At 39.9% G+C, this 19,769-nt stretch overlaps 3 protein-coding genes and 1 long non-coding RNA gene across 10 annotated transcripts in view; 2 read left to right on the top strand and 2 right to left on the bottom strand.

Annotated features, from left to right (window-relative positions):
* Positions 1 to 1,149: 1,149 nt before the first annotated feature.
* Positions 1,150 to 5,161, bottom strand: ssr2 (signal sequence receptor, beta). Its single transcript, XM_023959990.2, has 6 exons — positions 5,023 to 5,161; positions 3,582 to 3,742; positions 3,017 to 3,115; positions 2,718 to 2,826; positions 2,564 to 2,641; positions 1,150 to 1,554 (listed from the first exon to the last, which is right to left on the bottom strand). The coding sequence occupies exons 1-6, from the start codon at positions 5,032 to 5,034 to the stop codon at positions 1,444 to 1,446; spliced, it is 570 nt and encodes a 189-aa protein (XP_023815758.1). The 5' UTR covers positions 5,035 to 5,161; the 3' UTR covers positions 1,150 to 1,443.
* Positions 5,162 to 7,476: 2,315 nt separating this feature from the next.
* On the top strand, positions 7,477 to 8,913 carry LOC101175090 (sclerostin domain-containing protein 1-like). Its single transcript, XM_004074095.5, has 2 exons — positions 7,477 to 7,745; positions 8,061 to 8,913. Exons 1-2 carry the CDS (start codon positions 7,550 to 7,552, stop codon positions 8,429 to 8,431), a joined length of 567 nt encoding a protein of 188 aa, XP_004074143.1. The 5' UTR covers positions 7,477 to 7,549; the 3' UTR covers positions 8,432 to 8,913.
* Positions 8,914 to 16,191: 7,278 nt separating this feature from the next.
* On the bottom strand, positions 16,192 to 19,318 carry LOC144995243 (uncharacterized). The gene is made up of 2 exons (XR_013658853.1): positions 19,181 to 19,318; positions 16,192 to 18,423 (listed from the first exon to the last, which is right to left on the bottom strand). It is a non-coding gene; the product is annotated as an uncharacterized LOC144995243 (long non-coding RNA).
* Positions 19,319 to 19,393: 75 nt separating this feature from the next.
* thrb (thyroid hormone receptor beta) overlaps positions 19,394 to 19,769 on the top strand; it is a 68,178-nt gene continuing 67,802 nt past the window's right edge. For 2 of the 7 annotated variants that reach the window (XM_078954495.1, XM_020706870.3), the window contains exon 1: positions 19,492 to 19,632. The gene's annotated coding sequence lies outside the window, so the exon portion shown is untranslated. 7 annotated transcript variants of the gene reach the window in all.

Below are 19,769 nucleotides of genomic sequence, written 5' to 3'. Positions count from 1 at the left end.
AAAAAAATGTTTGATATTTTGATGAACTGTGATGTCTTGACAGGGAGGTTGCAAGCTACAAATGTATTTTTTCTTCTGAATTGATAAAGAAAAAGTCTTTTTTTCCTTCACCTTTTCATCCAAGCAAATTCCAAATACATAAACTAGTAGCTGATTTTCTGGTCTTTTCATCTGGAGGCAAAACACTAAAACTTTTTAATTTCTTCTTCTTAGGAAGGCTGATCTTTCCACATGCATGGGGAAAAAGGTAATCATGTCTGGAAAAACACATTCTTACTCGGAATCAGAGCCTATGCTTTATGCATGATTTTATAGTTCTGACACAGAAACAAATGTTTCATAGAATTGTGTGGGTGCTTTAAATCCTCCTAAAATGATCAGAAATTAAGTGAATTCATTAGACTATTTGAAATAGTTGTAAAACTTAATTATTGAAAAACAAAAGTCAGATTTCTCTGTAAAGTAAATAAGACTCGTCTGATGTCAATGATATTTATTCAGCAGAACGTTCTGGACTTTAGCAGACAGTCTCTGCTCTTTCATTAAATCTCTTCTAAAGTGATTATGGATTTATAAAATCTTTTTTCCTTGAGTTTGAGCATCCAGCTTCCCCTGGTGAGGCTGAGCTGTAACCAAGGCAACCAGACACAGGAGACTTGACTGTGTTTTTCTAATCAATACATTTTTCTGCACCTTATTAAAAGATCCAGTCTGCCTGTGAACATACCTTTGGTTTTCACACAAGCAGGAGGTGCTGTGTCAGCGCTGGATGGATAAAAGGACCTGTGCGTCATTTTAAATTAATCGGAAATATTATTTAATGCATCTGATAAGAATCTAGGATCGGCTCATTTTTTCTGATATGAACCCGCATGAATTTTCAGGTTTTTCAAGATTTTCTCTCACCCCTTATCAACCTATGATTTTGATTTGAAAAAGATTATCTGACAGCATAACAGTAAAAGTCAATGACCTCCTCAGAGATTTCTTTTAAAGGTTTTCAAGGATCGTTTCTCCTTGGTTTCCTAAATTTACTTTATTCAGACTTTGTTGTGTCACAACCAATGGGAGAAACACTTTCACTGGCCTGCACACAACCTGAACAAGCAGCTTCACGGAGACCCATCAGAAAAACCACAGAGGCCCCTATTTAGAAAGAAAGTGTGACGTTTTATTCATTACATTTTAGAAACAGCTGGTTAGAAACCTGAACTCAGATCATTGTGCAGACAAACGCATGTCCAGACAGCTGTAACAAAAACAAAACAATAGTTGGAATCACATTTATTAGTCTGCAAGCGTGGAGCCAAAACCTCCTGCTGCTTTCCTGAAGCCCCCCCTCCACACTCCTGGTCGCTCTCAGTTTCAGTGTGGATCAAGGTGCTGAAGAGGCTCCTCCCCCTCATAAGCCCTTTACCAAACCTCAACCTCAGAGTGGACAGGTCAGATCTTCTTGCTCTTTGAACTGTCGTATTTCCTTTTGCTGGAGTACCAGAGGAGCAGAGGGATGCCGATGGAGGGCAGAGTCATGACACCAAAGGCGGCCCAATCCAACTGGAGAGAGGGGGGGGGGGGGGGGGGGGGGACAAAATAAAACTCACTGAATCCTTATGAATACAAAGCAGTCAAATGGGAATTTCTTTTTGTTTTTTTCTCTTGTTTTGAGCACAAAAGAGTTCGAATAAAAGATGCAAATGAAAACACATTCGATTCTTCCTTTAAGCTAAACCGAGAAGCCAAACATCTACATGTTCAGAGATAAACTGAGGCTGAAGACACACGGCTCTCCTTTTGTTGGTCTTCAAAGCAAAAAAGGCAACATGGATTTTTGTTCTTTAGGCTCATTTACAGCAAAGCTTCACTAAATGTTTCCAAATTTGACACAAACCAAGAAGAACTAAAGGAGGACCACTGGAGGATGGTTTCGAAAGGGCGAAAGTCCAACTTATCCTTCAAAATCACATATAATCTAATTTCCACAGCTTTTAAAACCCTTGCCTCTTTATTAATCATAACAACTGCAGAGCAGGGTGGCTCTGTTTATAACCACTGTGCATATTTAGGGGCGCACTTTTTAATTGGCTTGTGGGCTGACCAATGGGTACTTTCCAGTCAACCCCCCCCCCCCCCCCCCCCCCCCTCCAGGGCTCATTTTTGCCACAAATAATCCAGCGGCTAACATTAGGCAGCAGCGTCAGTCTAGGATTTACACATGCAGATGTCTCACTGGAGAAGCTCCCTGTTGCTGCAGGGCAGCTAAGATTTGTGACACAACTTATTACAGATGCTAATATTAGTTGACTGGTGTCAGAACACTGTTCAGTAAAAGACACAAGAGCTAAAAAGGAGAAATGTAGGTTTCTTTGGCAAAGACTAAGAAGTCAATGACGGTAAAAGATACTTTATTTAAAAAAAAAGGCTGTGAAAAATCAGGACCTAAACTGAATCTTTCCATTGATTTTGAGTTTAAGTAAACAGATCAATGATGCAAAGATATTTATTATTTCATAGGCAAAATTATGAGCAGTTTTAATTCATTCATCAGTGATGCTCCTGTACTCACGTAGTGTGGAGAGAAGCGCCGATCAAACTCCCTCTGGGCTAGGATGCCCCCCTGTCCGGGCGCACTGGTGTAGCCCACCTTAAGCAGGAAAACATGTGAGTGCTGCCTTAAAACACTAAAGTACACACAAATCCATGATCTGGACTGCCCTTACCACAACCTGTCCTCCTTCCTGTGCCAGGTAGCTGACTGAGGCTGACGTGAAATTAAAGTACCCGGCTTTCAGGGGTCGCAGCACCACGGTGTGAGACACATTACTGGCTCTGAGATACACAGTTAATCCAATAACGTGGGCAGAGAAAATGTTTCCTGCAGATATTTCATCTGCTGCAGTTGTTTCTAAGGATGAGGCAGCACACTAAAGCTGTACAGTGACTGTCGAGCAGAGGCATGGCATGCATCATGCTCTCTGCTTCCCATCTGCAGGGTTGCTACGATTTGCTTCAAGGATACGGAGCAATCCTGTCCCATTTGACATTCAGCATTCCCGAGACGATCCCAAAATCTTCAGGGGGAAAAGAATCATCCGACAGCTCCACCTCCAGAGCAGCACTGCGAGATGAAAAAGACGAACACCGCCGGGGGAGCAGAGGGAGGTGTGAGCGGCACGACTGCGAAATGTCACGCAGGTTCATCTTCTTACAGAGTTCAAGCAAAAATCAAATGTGAATACTCAACACCTTTTAGTCAATCATAATATCTATGTTATTTTTACACAAGCTCAGCACAGCAAAGCGGAAAAGGCTCTGCTAGCCTTAGACTGATCTAATCTGACCATCACTTTACAAATCAGAGATGCTTGAACTCTTTAAATTAGTATAACATTTTAATATATGTTACCTTTACATTTCTAATTGATAAACTATTTTTGATGTTCACATAGAAAAACTGTGCTAGTCGGGGCTCAAACACTTAAACCAAGACATGTTCAAATCTTAAAGTTTCAAGGACAATATTGTTTTTTTTCCTAAAGAAGAAGGGTAGTGTGGCAGAAAGTGATCCAAGTGTTAATCCTGACCTGGAGCCAACGTTGTAGAGGTTATACTGCAGGGTGAGGTCCCTGCCCTCCACAGCGTAGCGGTTCAACAGGGACTTGGAGGCCAGCAGGCGGGCCCCTTCCTCTCCAAGGCCCAGCAGGAACAGAGAGAGAAATATGCAGGAGCGCAGCATCATGACCATCTGGAGAGATGTGTTACATTGTATTACATTCAAAATCATGCACAGCAGATTCTCCACAACATCCAGGTCCTACCATCAGCCCATGATTTGCAGACAAAATATTTGTGCCGTGGCATTAAAGGTTTGTGTTTTACATGCTTCAAAACAGATTTTCTTGTCTTAGCCAACTTAGGTTCATTCAGTGGACTTTCATCGCTTGTGTTGGTCTCACACTTTTGTAGTAGGAATGCTGTAAAGCCAAACTGATTTTTACTTATCCTTCTGTATCTTTAAAACTCCTTTAACTAATGAACTCTTTCATCTTTAAAAATATTCAGCTCTTTGGGGTTGTACTTTTCAACTTGGTAACTGATAAACCTTTTTTTTTTAATGCTACTCAACTAACTTTTGGCTTCAAAATCTAAAAACGACACGAAACTCTTAAAACTCAACTCTTCCGAAAGTCAATTCCTCTGCCAAATGTGAGCAAGAATTTCAATTTTTGAACAACTCAGCTAAAATTTAGCTCTTTAGTGTTTATTTATTTATTTTTACCATTGACATATTTTTCTAAAGTTCCCATTGACTTTACATGTCAGCTAGACATGCTTTTCTAAAAGAGGTTTTTAAAGTAAGAGGCAGAAATATGTCCCGTCGTTCTGAAAATCTGAGTTAAAAACATGCAGTTTAACTTGCTGTTATTAAAAAAAACTGAGGTTTATAACACTAAAACCAAAGTGAGGATGCCGATCAGCTCCAGATTCCTTTAGGTTTTATTCATCTTTTAAACCCAATAGGGTCTTTAGTCTGAAGTGAAAGTCTTTTGTTTTGAAAAGACCACAAAGATCTCACACGAAAAATCTGCAGGCTTTTAACTTCCAGTCAAATTTAGATTCCTTCTTCCGAATTCTATTTTCATAATGAAAAGGAATTTTTTTTGTTGTAGTGAGTCCATACGGCCTGGTTCTATTATTTCCAGAACATGTTTACATCGTGGTCTAAAAACCTTTTTCCACGGTAGAACATTACGGTGAAATCAACATGACCACGTTTATAAAGTAATGAGTAGTCTGCAAGTGTGGGTTCAGATATGGATTTATACAAACATTCACGCTCTCAGCTACATGAACCGCTGACGTGGACCAGCCAAGTCCAGTCTACCTTCAGAAATAGGAGAAAAAATCCTGACCTTAACTCAAAGTATGAAATGAAAACTTGCCCTGAATTCGGTGGTAGCGAAATTAAAGTTAATAGACACAACTAGAACAGACTACAAGCAGAAAAAAGTCACGGGAACTCACCGTTGACTGCATCCTCGAAGCACAGACAGAGAAGGGACAGATCTGCGCATGCTCAGTGTCCTAAAGACGAAACGTACATGACGTGTACCTTAGAGCGGAAAACGACCTACGCCTACAGCGCCCTCTGTTGTCTAGGAAGGGAATGACTAAGGATTCCACTAACTTTTTTTCAAGAACTGCTTTTACACAAGACAAAAATTGAAGTCTCACCCTGTTTTTTTAACGAAAGAAACATGGTGGAATTAAGACTTTTAGGAGTGTTTTAAGTGAAAAAGTCTTGCTAAAAAAAAGTGAGACATTTAAGCTGAAGTTGGTTAAGGCCAAAAAAGGCGATATGAGGACACAAAAGATGAAGAAGTGGATCTGTATCATACAAACAAAAAATCCATGTTTCTGTAGTAAATGTTAAAATATTCAATAATACCGCTAAAAAAACTATTAAAGCAACGTTAGCAAGGTAATTTCCCCTTTGTGGGTTCAATAAAGTTCTATTCTTTTCTAAACCCATTGAGATGACTATTGTTGTAATGTTTTGCTATATAAAAAAAATGAATATTCTATTCTATTCTATTCTATTCTAAAGCGAATGTACTATTTTTTAGGTCCATGAATACATCTTTCACTTTATAAATTTTATATTTGTTTCTGTTTTAAAGTTAACATATTCAAATTTAAATATTTACTACTTAGGATTTAAAATATTATCTTTGTAGTTTCACATCTTTTTTAGCTATACTTTTCACCTGTCAGATCAAAATTTTGACTTTCAGAATTTCAGGCTTTATTTTGTATGGAGGATTAGTACCAGGAAGTGTGTTTTATATCCCCAGACTGTTACCACTGAATCCCCACAGGAAAGCACCCTTCTTCTTCTTCTCTTCTGATTGTCCACTAACAGCTGCACGTCTGACCATCAGTCTGTTACACTCATGAAGTTTGCAGATGACATCACTCTGATCGGCCAAATTCTAGTGGAGATGGTTTGGTCTACAGCATTGGTGGCATTGAAGAGAAAGAAGAGGGGAAAGGTCACTAAATCAAATTACATATTGAAAGAAGGAGGAAGATTAGCAGAAGCAAATTCCAAAATGGTGTAAAGATTTTGGTCTTTTGATTTAGTTTGGTACTTTGTTAATATTAAACCGGATCTCCTCCTTCCTTCCTTGGGTCCAACATTTTCTGACAGGAGTAGCTTCCCAAAAAAAAGATAATTCTGTAGTTTGATTCTTTCTTTGGCAGACAACATGGAAGCTAAAAACCCAAACTGTTGCTGATGAGGCGGAATGACTGGGAAAAAAATTATAATAAATAAAAGAATCAGAAATACTCTGCCTTCTATTACATTGTTACACCAGTAGATGGAGCCACCTATGTGCTATTCGCTTTTTAATTTGTGTAATTCATTTACTTTGAATGTATATGTATACACTTACCTGTTAATAATCTTAGTACTTTGTAGTGTTTTCATATGTCAGACTGTGCAGTAACAGGAACTAAACTGTGGACCCGGGAAAAAGTCGCAATGGTCTCCAGTAGATTCTTGCTGTTTAAAGAACATTTGGTGCTACTTTAAGGTTCTGCAGGCAAACAAATGATGGACTCATCGAATCTTTCCTCTATAAAACCTCAGCTCACTTCCAGACTAAAGCAAGCGTAAATAATATTTCATGACACATAGCACTTTTTTTATATATATGAATATTTGTTTTTAATTAAAGCTCACTTCCTTAAAGTTATTGAGAAACTAAAAAGCAAATTATTTTCCTTTTTAGTGAAAAATCTTATAATACATTAATTTATAGATTTCTATGAACATTTCTATGAACAACAGCCAAACCTGACAAACAAAGCTACTTATGGTAACTAATATAAGTAAAGTGGTTTTGTTTATTCAGTGACAGTAGATGCTCAGTACTCGAAGGATGCTCATCTCGAATACAAATAATGTACTTGCTAAGTTTTTTAAATTAACACACGGACGGTGTTAACGCTGGAGACTTGTGGCTGAGTTTGAATTTGACACAGAATCATAAACTGGTCCTGATTTCTCAGTGTGGATGAGTATGAGTGTGTGCTAAAGTGTATTCCTGCAGGGAGCATGAGGGTGTTGGACTCACAGCCTGGCGTTTTGTCCCAGTCTGGTCTTGACGTAATCTACTATCAAATCTCCAAAAAGAAGGACATTTTTTGCTTTAGTATATGTTTTGAGCTCATTGCTTGTTTAGAAGGAGAATTATAACAAAAGAATTATCAACATGATCCACCCGGTAAAAGCCATTGTAATGACGCACTGAAGACAATCTAGCTATAAATGATTAAATGGAAATACTTATGGGGCGCAAATTCCAGACAGAAGTTTATTGAAAGGAAAAACCACCCTTCAAAGAAAAACACCCTTCAGCAACTCAAACATCTTCACCTGTCCCAGGTAGAGTCACGATGGCCCCGCCCCCTGAGCACCTACAGTACTTAAGATTCCTCTATAAATGACTGGAACCAGGTGGGACTCCATCCGCCGCACGTTGCTATGGTTCGCGTTGCCACGGCTCTCCAGCTGCTCGTGCTGCTCGTGCGCTTGCGCGGGAGCGCCTCGGCTTTTCCCAACAACGCGACCGACTCCGCGCACCCTCTGACCGTCCATGACTCGCGGGAGCAGACGGATGCTGAAGACATGAACCGGCCGAGGAGCGGCGGAAGGCGCCTCGTGCAGACTGTGCCAAAAGGTCAGTGAGCGCAAAGGCGCGCGCGCACAGGTCTTCTGTGGATCAGATGGCGCAACTCACAATCTAGATGGAGAATGTATCAACTTCCATTTTTATTACTTTACTTTGTTTTATTTTATTCACAACTAACCATAGATAAAAGCTGTACCTGCACAGCAGATGATCTACTACCTGCAGATGTTGAATCAGCGTTAAAGAGCTATTGGCATGGATCTGAAGCAAACTAACCATGTTTGTTTCATATTACTTCAAATAACTGCTGCGTCTTAAGTGTCTTCAAAGTGCGCTCTTTGTAACACAATTCTCTTCTATCAGGTCCGGACCAACATCAAGTGGGCTGTAGGGAGCTGAGGTCCACAAAGTACATTTCTGACGGACAGTGCACCAGCGCCAACCCCATCAAAGAGCTGGTGTGTGCCGGGGAGTGTCTGCCAACCCACCTGCTCCCAAACTGGATTGCTGGCAGCAGCCACAACGGGAGATCCTGGAGCCGCCAAGACGTGCAGGAGTGGCGCTGCGTCACCGACCGGACCAGAACCCAGCGGGTCCGGCTGGAGTGCCAGGACGGCAGCTCCAGGACCTACAAAATAGCTGTGGTCACCTCCTGCAAGTGCAAGCGCTACAGCAGACAGCAGAATGAATCGGGACGAAAGGAAGTCGCTGCTCGGAGTGGGAAAAGGCCGTGAAGTACCAGCAGAGAGACCAGATGAGATACCAGAACCCACAGAACTCTGGAACATTACCACAGCTTTCATACCAGCCCTCTAGCAGATCAATGCTCACAGGACTTTCGGATTGAACACGATCTTACTGACTCTTTAAACCTGATCATGAACCTCTGAAGGTTTGAACCGATTTGAAGATGTTTTGCATTAAACATATAAGCTGGAAGGGGGGGGTAACATTATTAACCTGATTGGAGGTGAATACATCATTTAGGGAAAAAACAGGAACATAGAAGAACATCACAAAAACGTATCAATAGTTGTATAAGTCCATTTTCCTTACCAGACCTTTGAGTGTCAGATAGATTTTAGACATAACAGATTGTCCAGTTTCTTATGGAATGTCACTTGGGTTTTTTATTCGCTACTGATATGGTAATATCTGTTGATGTGTAACTTATGCATGTACCAAAAGTCTACAATAATAAAGATTTTCAAATTCAGCATGAAAGGGAATTTTTTGGTGTTGACATAACAACATCTACAGATAACACATTACTGGTTGTTTCAGCACTTCAAAGCTTTAACCAAAGGAGCAACCAAGGTGCGTATTTGTTTTGTATTTTCACATTTTAGTTAACCAGATACCCCAATGGTGAAAAAATCCCACCCTTGTGTGCTTTTATAAACAGCATCAGTGCAAACACACAATGACACATGTGCACTAATAATTGTGATATATATCAGCCTAATAAAACAGACCCACTGACAAAGCTGCAAAAAGATGCTGATTACTTTGATGTGAGTCTGTTTAATGTCTCCCGACACAGGAAATATGTACATGTGATTCTCCTGTTTGCTGCTACAAATACTATTTTGACAAAGTTGTTTATGTGCTGAGTTCCTTTTGAAAACTATATGGGGCTGAAAAAACTTTGCAGTTTGAACAGGGTCACTGCAAGGTTGCATGGGTGTTACTGTGCTCAAGCAGCTCCGCCTCCAATTCTCCTCTGACACCACCTCTGGAAGTGGATATAGGAGACGGAGCAAAATAGCAGTCATTTTATTGACCCCAGTTGCAACATCAAGAGGAGGAGGATTGGGAGAATGTCATGTCTGTAAGTACAACACTCGCCATGTTTGGAGGGAAGAGAATGCTCAAAAGCATCTCAAAAATACCATTCCCACTGTGAAGCATGTAGGTGGAAACATTATGCTTTGAAGCTGCTTTTCTGATCTGTAGTAGAGGATGAAGGAGTCCATGTATGATTAGATTTTGGGTAAAAACGTCCTTCCATCAATGAGAGCACTGAGGATGAACCATGGCTTAATCGTCCAACATGACAATGATGCAAAACATATGACCCAGGCAACCAAGAAGTGGCTAAAAGCATTTTAATGTTCTGGAGCGGCCCAGGCAGTTTTTGGACCTGAATCCAACAGGGAATCTGTGAAGGGGGTTACAAGTCTGCATTGTCCAACAACAACCTGAGAACATCACAGCTCTTGAGAAGATCTGTATGGAAGAATGGGCCAAAATGGGAGCTACAGTGTTTATAAACCTAATGAAGACTAATTGGAAACATTTAACATCTGTCATTGTTAACCAGGGTTACATTTAAAAGTATTGAAGCGAACTTTTGTTTTTTTCTGCACCATTATACAAATACATTCTTTAAAAATCATACGATATGTTTTCCTGGATACTTTTATTCTGTTTTTCACAGTTGAAGTTTGAATGGATAAGAGGTGAATAATCTTTAACTTGAAAAACTAAAACCTTTTTTTAAAAATGTTCTGCTGTGGAACCATCCTGAATAAATGGACCTCTTCACAGAAATGTCAAAGATGAGTCATCTGTTGATCCAGGGTTATACTGCAGGTAAATAATCTAATGTATATAAAAACACAGCATCGGAAAAAAACTTTCTGCGTATAAGTGACAGGGTGCAAAAAAATCCATGTTTCTCAGTTAAGAAACCAGCAGAAATCAAACAAGTAATCAAACATTTTCAAGCCCTTTGTTTGGTCTAATATATATTAAAAAAGGAGAATTTGCAGTTCTATCAGTCAACTATTGAGAATCCTTAAAAATTGGATTTTTAAGGCTTGTATGGTAAATCCAGGATTAAACAGAGGGCTACCTTATTTATCCCACTTTAGACTCCAAACAGACACCAAACTTGGTGTATTTCTGTAATCTAATTAAAAAACATGTTATTTAAATTCGCCGGTCCTACAAAGAACGTCACATTGACAATATCAGGAAAAATGATCATTTACAAACATTTGTATCTTCAGTGGATGTAAAATTTGAATTTTTCCCAAACAATGAGGTCTTGTTTTTGGCTCGTAAGTTCTTTCACATAGAAAATGTTTACATTTTACATGTTTTTTTTTTGACGAATGTTTCCTGATTCCTGGAGCTGTAACCGAAAATGACCGTACTTGACTGTTCCACTGACCTCACGGTGCTCTTTAGAAAGAAATCTTTTGAGGAAAAAGGATTTTGGAATCATCCACTTTCCACCAAAACCAATGGTATATGACAATTTAGCTTTTTATTGAGTGGATACATTTTAATTACAAACCCTATTCCCCTCTGGAGGTCTGGTTTCTGCTGCAAATGTAACTCATTGTGTCTGGAGACTAAGTGAGCTTTGAGCTGTAACCCATCTGATGATGTTTCACCTTAAATCCGAAATGACTGCACCCTACGGGACTTTAACCTTGAGGGCTCACAGGGTGGAAGAGAAGGATCTCAGGCTCAAAAGTTGGCCGTGAGAGGAAGGTGTTAGGAAGCTGGGTGGTGCTAACACAACAGCCATCAATCACAGGACAATGCTTTGGAGGAGCTGATTCTAAGCCTCAGTTTGCAGCTCAAAGACAGTCCACTGTCACAGACAGTCTTTTTCCTCTCTGATGACATGGATAATAAACTCGGTACATCAAAAAAAAAAAAAGGGTGGGAGTCACACAAAAAAGCTGCAGAAATTCTTTTGCAAACACGCTCTGTGAAAAGACTGAGTCATACAAAGGTCCATTTGTTGTCTGTCCTGAGGCATGAATCTGTGAATGGTAACTTCCACTACAAGTCTACATGTCAGTGGTCCAAACTGTGAAAGAGGTTTAATCTTTTTGCCGTCGACACACCTGCCTCTCATTCAGGCAGGATGTGAGCAGGATGCTTTCAAAGCCCCGAAAACCCACGTCTCACAAAGACCCACACAGGGATTATGTGACTTTGCTCCACTCCATCCAATCACAATGCTGCAGTCATTGTCCTTACCATTGTCTGTTTCCTGAAACCCCTTATGGCCAATTGCCATTATACTGATGTGCTTTGTGTGGACGGTGAACACAAGGAATGGAGGGGCTGTCATGTCACTCTATGACTATTCTTCTTGACAGTGTTGCTGAAGTTCGTTAAAGTTTATGAGCAATTATCCTAAGATTCCGAACCAATATTCTGTTAAAAGCATCAACTTTGTTGCATTCTGTCATTCTCTTCCTGTTCTGTCTAAAATCATTTTAAAAGAAGTTTTCCGTCTGTGTCTTGCTGACAGCAGATTCTCACTTTACAGACAGCGACAAAAAATGATTCCACCTCCACTGAACAATCCAGTGCTTTGGTGTGCTGGTTTCATGTTTGGCTAAATGTTGAGGGTTCCACCACCATCATCATCTTCATTTATAAAGCACTGTGTTTAATGTAAAGTGCTGTACATTAAACATAATAAAAACGGTTAAAAACAAATTCAACTAATAGATGAATAAAAACGTAAAGCACAATAAAAGAAAACTTGAAGGTAAAAACAGAAGGAAAAAATTGAGATGTAAAATACAGTGTAAAATCTCATGTAAGGGTTGTGTCAGGAGGGGCATTCAACAGGAAATATTAACCAAATCAGTTATGGCAATCACAGAGATGGTGGCACCAATACAATGTTTGATTTGGATATTTTCAGAGGTCTTGCTTTGAATTGCTGACAGACCCACACCAAAAAAAAAATAGGTTTTGGGTGTTTTTAACATTTTTCTCAATAAAAGTTTGTAAAGAAGATTTACAAGCTCCCTGCTCTGCTCCATTCTGATGCATCCACATGCAGACAAATAGATCCCTGTACATCTTTGTTTTCCTCGTATGAGCTGCTATCTGTCTCAAAAATGTTAGTTTGGGGGTTTGAGGGACTCTAAGTTAGTGGGAGAGCATGTAAACAAAGGAATCATCTATAATGAGCACAGGCTTACTTCTGTGCCTCAACTCAGTGGTGAATTTCTAATAAACTGCTGCTCCGCAGAAATTGTGTTTTTAGAAAACAACTTAGATTTTTTTACTTGAGCTTAAAACGGAAAAATCACAATTAAAAGACCACTGGGAACACTTTTAAAACAGATCAAAAGAGGACTGGAGTTAGACTTTAACTTAAATAAAACCCCATTAAAACTAAATCATATTTGCTAATAACAGTCAGTCTGCCCTGAGGCATGGTTAGCACTGTCACCTTGCAACAACAAGGCACTGGTTCGAAGCCTAGCTGGGTCCTTTCTGTGTGGAGTTTGCATGTTTTGCCTGTGCACGCGTGGGTTTCCTCTGGGGACTCCAGCTTCCTCCCACAGTCCAAAGATTTGCATGTTGGTTTCAAATCTTTCTCCAAAGATAAATACATAAATATCTAGCTCAATATGCAATACATATTTAATTTCTGCGCACAGTCATGTACAACTGAGTAGTTTGAAATTGCAGGTCTGGTTGTGGCATCTGTCATCTTGCTGCTTCCTGTCGGGACCCCTCCTATACCAGCTCTGTGGATGAGCTCACTGTCATGATGTATAGTGTTTTATCCACGAGACAGATCCTACGGCTGCAACACAAAGCCTGCCAACCACTTTCATCCTGCCGAAACCTTGCCTCCCCAGACCCGCGGTGTCTATTTACAAGCCTTTCCCAGGGCTCTCTCTCTCTACTGGCCTGCTGGCTTCCCCCTTTGATACCACTGAAAATTAACCCCCTTCCACAACTGCTCAAGTCTTATTGTTACATGCAGATAATGTTGTTTTTTATGTTGTCAATTTCATCAAGAGTTACCCCAAAAGCCAGTGTTTGTGTGCAAATAAATGTGTCATAAAAGAAGACCCTCTTTGTTATGTGATCCGAAGAATAATTTCTTAATTTTTTTTTGCCTCAAAATCTGGAAACTTGAGATCTTTGCATGATTTATTGCAATCTAGACAAGGGTGGAAAGGGAAGGCTGTGCTATGGGTTGCGGCGTTATGGTCACGGCAGACATGCCATTTCTCACTGTTCCCATGAGAAGAAAGCTCACAATACCTGTGCATTGCCCAAGGTTGTACCTTATGTGTGAGAAAGTGATGCCTCTTTTGTCCTGGAAGCTCATTTCATCACTTAGGACATATGGCGTGCCTTTGACACCCAGTTGTTTCAAAAACACCATGTCTGGTTCAGAATTATTAATTACAGCACAGAAGAATTAAAGGAAATTCTCACAAGGACAGGGACTAGAAGGTCACAGCCACAGCCTTTAAACAGTCGAAAACAAGAACCACATATCAACACATTATGACTTTTAAAATATTCTAAAAAAATATGTCATAAAAAAATTAAATGAGAAGTTCAATCTTATGGTTCATAAAATAGCACATTAAGTGTGTAAGAGTACTTTGGTTGAGACCACTGCACATTCTAAAGAGTTTGATTAAGTCAGGGGTCGGCAACCCATGGCTCCGGAGCCACATGTGGCTCTTTCATCCATCTGTTGTGGCTCCCTGGGACTTTGGTAAATAATGAGTATTTTCTAATAATTAAATTTTATTTTAGTTTGTTCATTTTTCATGGCATTTCAAAGGCGCTGCTGGCTCTGCACGAAGCGCGAGCCACGTAAAAAACAGCTTCGTAATGAGCTCGTATTTATCGGGCGAGACCTGCAGAGCTGATAGCAGGAAGAGGCACGCGGGGCGGCTTCAATAAACACTCCGATCTTCTGCCGGGAACTTGAGAGCAACTCGCTGATGACAGATTGAGAGTTCGCCCCAGTGTTGCCAGATAGTCACAGTTTTCCAGCCGAAAAGTCATCTGAAAACCGCCAGACCCAGCCAAAAACCGCCCAAAACAGCTTTTGTTGATGTTTTTTTTTTCGTACTGGACTGATATAAAAGATTTTTCTAAATAAAAGATAGTTCAGACTAATAATAAAATGTGTACAATATTGAATATTTCTTCAGCGGGCCGCCTTCTTCCATTCATTTGCTTAACCCGCTCTATCCTCGCTATAACCTGCGTCCGGCTCTTTCATCCTTGTGCGGCGCTGGAGCGCCCCGACTATCGTATTTTGCGCTCTCTGTGTAGGACACACTGAGGAGCGCGGGGAAACCAACTCTCAGCTGCAGAGGATGTGAACAGGTGATCAGGTAAAGAGGAAAAGCAGGTGGAGAGGCGGAGGAGGGGCTTTGGCTTCAAACTCTGTCAGAGAGATGGAAACACGGGCGTCAGATTGAGACGCAGCTTTCCCTGCAGGAGTTGAAGCAGAGACTTTCTCTGGGATGATCTCATGAAGACTCAAACATGGAAACATGATTACCAAGTAGAACTCTTCAAAATAATAAACATGATCTCTCCACATTCTCAGTGTCTACCATGCATTGATAAACACATCGCTCCATGCAGCGATCAGACCAGAACCAGTAGCTCCTCCCACACGCGGCCGCGGCATCATCCTTTAAAGAACATAACGTGCATTTGGAGCGACGTATGCTTCGGACGATGTCCGATTGGCCAATCTCCATGTCAATCAAGTCCCGTACTTCTCAGTGTGGATTTTGATTGGCTGGTGGATTTAAAAGAAGTACTTTTTTTTTATTTTTATCTTTTCTGGCCCGCGATCTACACTCATGTCATTGAAGATCGACCAGTAGATCGCAATCGACGTAATGAGCACCTTTGAATAATATATACATGCATAATATATATAATGATGTCAAAACGGGTTGTGGCTCCGGGTGCTTTCTTTTTTATTAGGGGCGGTCCCAAATGGCTCTTTGAGTAAAAAAGGTTGCCGACCCCTGGATTAAGTCAACTTTGGATTTATCAGAGATGAAGGGCGTTTTCCCCTCAGTTGTGCTTCAATTAGTTGTCCACATGATTTAATGAGTTGACTTTTGCTCCAAAAGCTTCCTACAGGGAGTTTACTGTCCTGTAGTCAAGGTGGCTTGGGCATCTCGGCCACAGACTGTTTCGTTTGGCAGGTTTACTGGCCAACATGGCCGCTCAGCAGTCTCTTTCTTGTTAAAACTGTTAAAGTCCCAGTCCAATCATCTTCTAATCTATTGTAAAAGCGTTTCCAGTGGTCTTTGAAATATTATTATGTCGTTTTTAGCCTAAATCAAAAAACCTGCGTCATTTAGGACACACATTCTGCAGACTACTAGTTCATTAGAAATTCACCTTTGAGTTGTAGGCAGGAGCATTGGTGTGGAGTAAGCCTGCCCCGCCCTCACTTCCCGTCATTCATCTGTTTACACTCTGTCTCACTAGCTTACAGCCCCTCACCACCCCAACCTAACATTAGCAGTGCAACAAAAATGGCAAGCAATATTGGAGCCATCCAGCTGTACAGTTTGGATCCACATACCAGCTCTGATGAGGAAAATACAGACATACATGGATCTATTTGTCTGCAAGTGGATGAACAAAAATGAACAAAAATGGAGCATAGCAGGGAGCTTGTGACCTGTCAATTGAAGCACGTATGTCACACCTACAGGCTTTTTCCAACCGTATTTATTGTCTGCTCCTGATTCACAATGATTTAAACGTAGAAAAACTCAGAAATACCATATTCACTTTAATTTTCTTTACATATGTCTTCCAAAAACACAGTTTTCATCAGAGTGGGTCTTTAAAAACTGCAGATGTACTACAGAACAATAATTAGCTGTTGTGCGCCCTCTGCTGGTTCAAAACAGCACGACATTGGTCTGCCTTGCTTTCTATCTCTGCTCTTTTCAGATTGTTTTGGTTTGTTTGTAACTTTTTCACACTTTCATCAATCCTCTGCAGTAATTTACAAGGCAGTTTCACTGTGACTAACCTGTTTACATCAGAAATCCTCAGTTCTAGCTGAGTTTAGATAAAGTGCTTTGGCAAAAACATCAAGAACCTGTTCACAACAAAATTCTGAGACTAAATTGCTGGATAAGTTCCAGTAATGTATTATAAAGTTTGAATTATTTCAAACTTAAGGGTCATGGTTTTCCATAAAAAATGTTGCACTTAAAAGGAAAAAAAAACTACTAAGTGGACAAATTTGTTAGCGTTCTTGTCAATGTGCAAGTCAAGTTCAAGGAGATCACTCCCAGCTCGATAGCACCTCCTCCTGGGAGTTATGGTGCCAAAAAGGTCAAATCAGAAACTTCTCCCAGGGGTCACAGAGGTGTTTACTGGTCTTGTTTAGATGAGAATTTTTTAATGGTAAATGGTTGAAAAATGATTGAACCTTAATGGTAAATTCAACCATAACACCCCGCTTGTAAGATTAAGGTTTTAAGATTAAAATGTTCTCCTTAATCTGGATTTAATTTGGTGGTTTAAAAACAAATAAAACATTCAAATAACTGAGATGACACAATAAAAACTCAAAGTAGTCGAAAACACATTACAGGACGATTATAAAGATAGAATATATTAAAAATAATTGTAAATATAGCAACAGGATGACATCTAGTGAGTACCATTCTTGCGAGGCCTTTTGAAACAAAAGGGGAGAAGAGAGTTCATCAGCAGCTCTTCTTTTTTCCTCTCTGGCCACTGAGGGGCCTCAGAAATTCAACAACTTTGTTTTATTTGTGGGGCTTGTCTGAAGAAGACAACTCCACCTTCATCTTTGCAGCACCTTCTGACTGCTCTATCTGACTGTTAACAAAATCTATTTTCTTTAAAAAACTTTCTACTTTTAGAAAGTAGAAGTGTATTTACACTGTTTTTATTTTTTAAAGTGTCATAGTTTTTTTGTTGGGGGGGGGGGGCAATTTCCCCTTTGTGGGATTAATAAAGTTCTATTCTATTCTGTTTTATTCGAAGAAGGCTTAGAAAGCTTATAATTCCAAGCTGAATCCATTTCTTCCAATGGTTGTGTCAGGACGGGCAGGAAACCACCTGTGCAAATGAGCGAAAGCTCATTCGCTGTGGCTATTCCTGATTGGATGTGCTGAAACCTGAACAACAACTTGATACTCTTCAGAAAAAATCATTTTGCAGTGCTCCAATTGAATTGAGTTGTTAATCAACTGTTATAGAAATGTGGATATTACTTACAAATAATAATATAAATACAAGTACAATGTTTTGGTCATGGATACTCTCTTGGCTTCCTTTATAATTGATTGGTGCTCTTTCCCATTAGTATATAATGTTGTTAAATCTACTGAAAGAAGATCAACAAGGTTACTTTAGTTAACATACAGTAAAAATGAATGAAGAACTGTACTGTCACTTCTCCTAACACTTGGAAACCTTCTTCATTTCATCCCTATTGATCTTTAATATTGATCTCTCCTTCCCCACATCAGACACCTTTTTATTATGTGCTTTTTAATATTCTTCTCATTTATCAGATCTTTTCTGATAAATTCCTCCATCTTTGCATCACACTTTAAGACATTTCCATCACTGTCCTGCATCATCCTAACCTGCTGCACATGCTTTCATCTCTGGCTGCATCTCCATGTACTCCTATCTCCCGTCCTGTCTTATCTACTGTCAGTGTCCCATCTTTTCCTCTTAACAAACTCCTGAATGTATTCATTTCACCACCAAGTCTCATTATCTGCTTCCTCTCAGTCTCCCTGATCACTGATATGTAGTCGTCCAGTCATCTAGGAAAACCTGTCCGCAAAGCCTGTTTCAATTCCTCTTCCTTTTTCTGCTCCAATCGCGTTTTTTTCCACTTTACCCTTGTTTACTTCATCTTCTTCACAACCATTGGGACAGCAGAAACCTGCAGCAGAAATCCAAAGAGGAAGACATACATCAAGGACCATGAATCGTTGAATTAATCACTGAAGGGCAACCCCCGGCCTCAATTCTTGTTTCTTGTCCATATATATCCCCATCCAGTAACCCCACTCATTCTTCTCCATTCTCCTTCCTGAAAATAACCTGATCAAGGTAACCAATAACAAAGAAGTACCGGGAGAGCGGGAAAGCTCTCTTTTGAACGATCAGATTCATTGACCTAAAATCAATCCAGGATCAATACAAACAGTATTTTCAAAGATTGATTATAAATCGCTTCATTTCATTTCAATTTAATTTTGTAATGGCACAGGTTGATCTGATGAATAACTTGCTTCAGACAGATCGATCTGGTTGGATTCTAGGGGTATAAATCAATTAATGATTACACCCCAGATATAAAATAATAACAATTTTATTCTTTATTTTATATATATATATATATATATATATATATATATATATATATATATATATATATATATATATATATATATATATATATATATATATATATATATATATATATATATATATATATATATATATATATATATATATATATATATGTGTGTGTATTTAGATAGATAGATAGATAGATAGATAGATAGATAGATAGATAGATAGATAGATAGATAGATAGATAGATAGATAGATAGATAGATAGATAGATAGATAGATAGATAGATAGATAGATAGATAGATAGATAGATAGATAGATAGATAGATATGTCACTCACTTGAAAACTTGCACTAACCCAACATGCAGGAAACACATGTGCAGCAGCATGGAGGCCTGTCTTCATTAAAAACGTTGGAATCTGCAATAAGGGCGAGGCAAGATTCTCTCCCCGCCTCGGAGCACTGCTTCTCTTCCAGTGCAGTGGAGCTCTGGTCTCGTATCTCTGGCTCTGGGAGGCTTCGGTCGCTTGTCTCTTTTTCCCCTTTTGTGTGTGTGTGTGTGTTTTCAGCTTTATGCGTGTGCAAGTTTGTGTATTTGCAGAGCACGAGCCCAAGCAGCCGCGTGAACTCACTGCGCTCCTAACCTTGACTTCGTACGCGCGCTGGTCGCGGGTCATTTCAGGTTAAAGTCTGGGTCTCGTTCTGTTTAGCGGACGGAGATGAACGCCAAGCCCCGCCGAGGAGGAGTGATCCGGCTCCGAGAGAACACGGTGTGATCTTCGGATGAGCGGTATGTTGGATTCTCCTTCTTTCGGGGGGGTGGCAGCTGTTTGGACGCTGACAGTGTTGTTGAAGTCAAACCTTCTGCTCAGCCCTGAAGCATTCGGACGCAGATTCTGCGCTTAAACTGATATGTTCATGGTTTAA

The sequence above is a fragment of the Oryzias latipes genome, chromosome 11 (assembly GCF_053564925.1).
Source record: "Oryzias latipes strain Hd-rR chromosome 11, Olatipes_Hd-rR_3.1".
NCBI lineage: Eukaryota > Metazoa > Chordata > Actinopteri > Beloniformes > Adrianichthyidae > Oryzias > Oryzias latipes.
The sequence above is the reverse complement of the archived record's forward strand: the minus strand, read 5'-3'. Positions and strand labels throughout refer to the sequence as shown.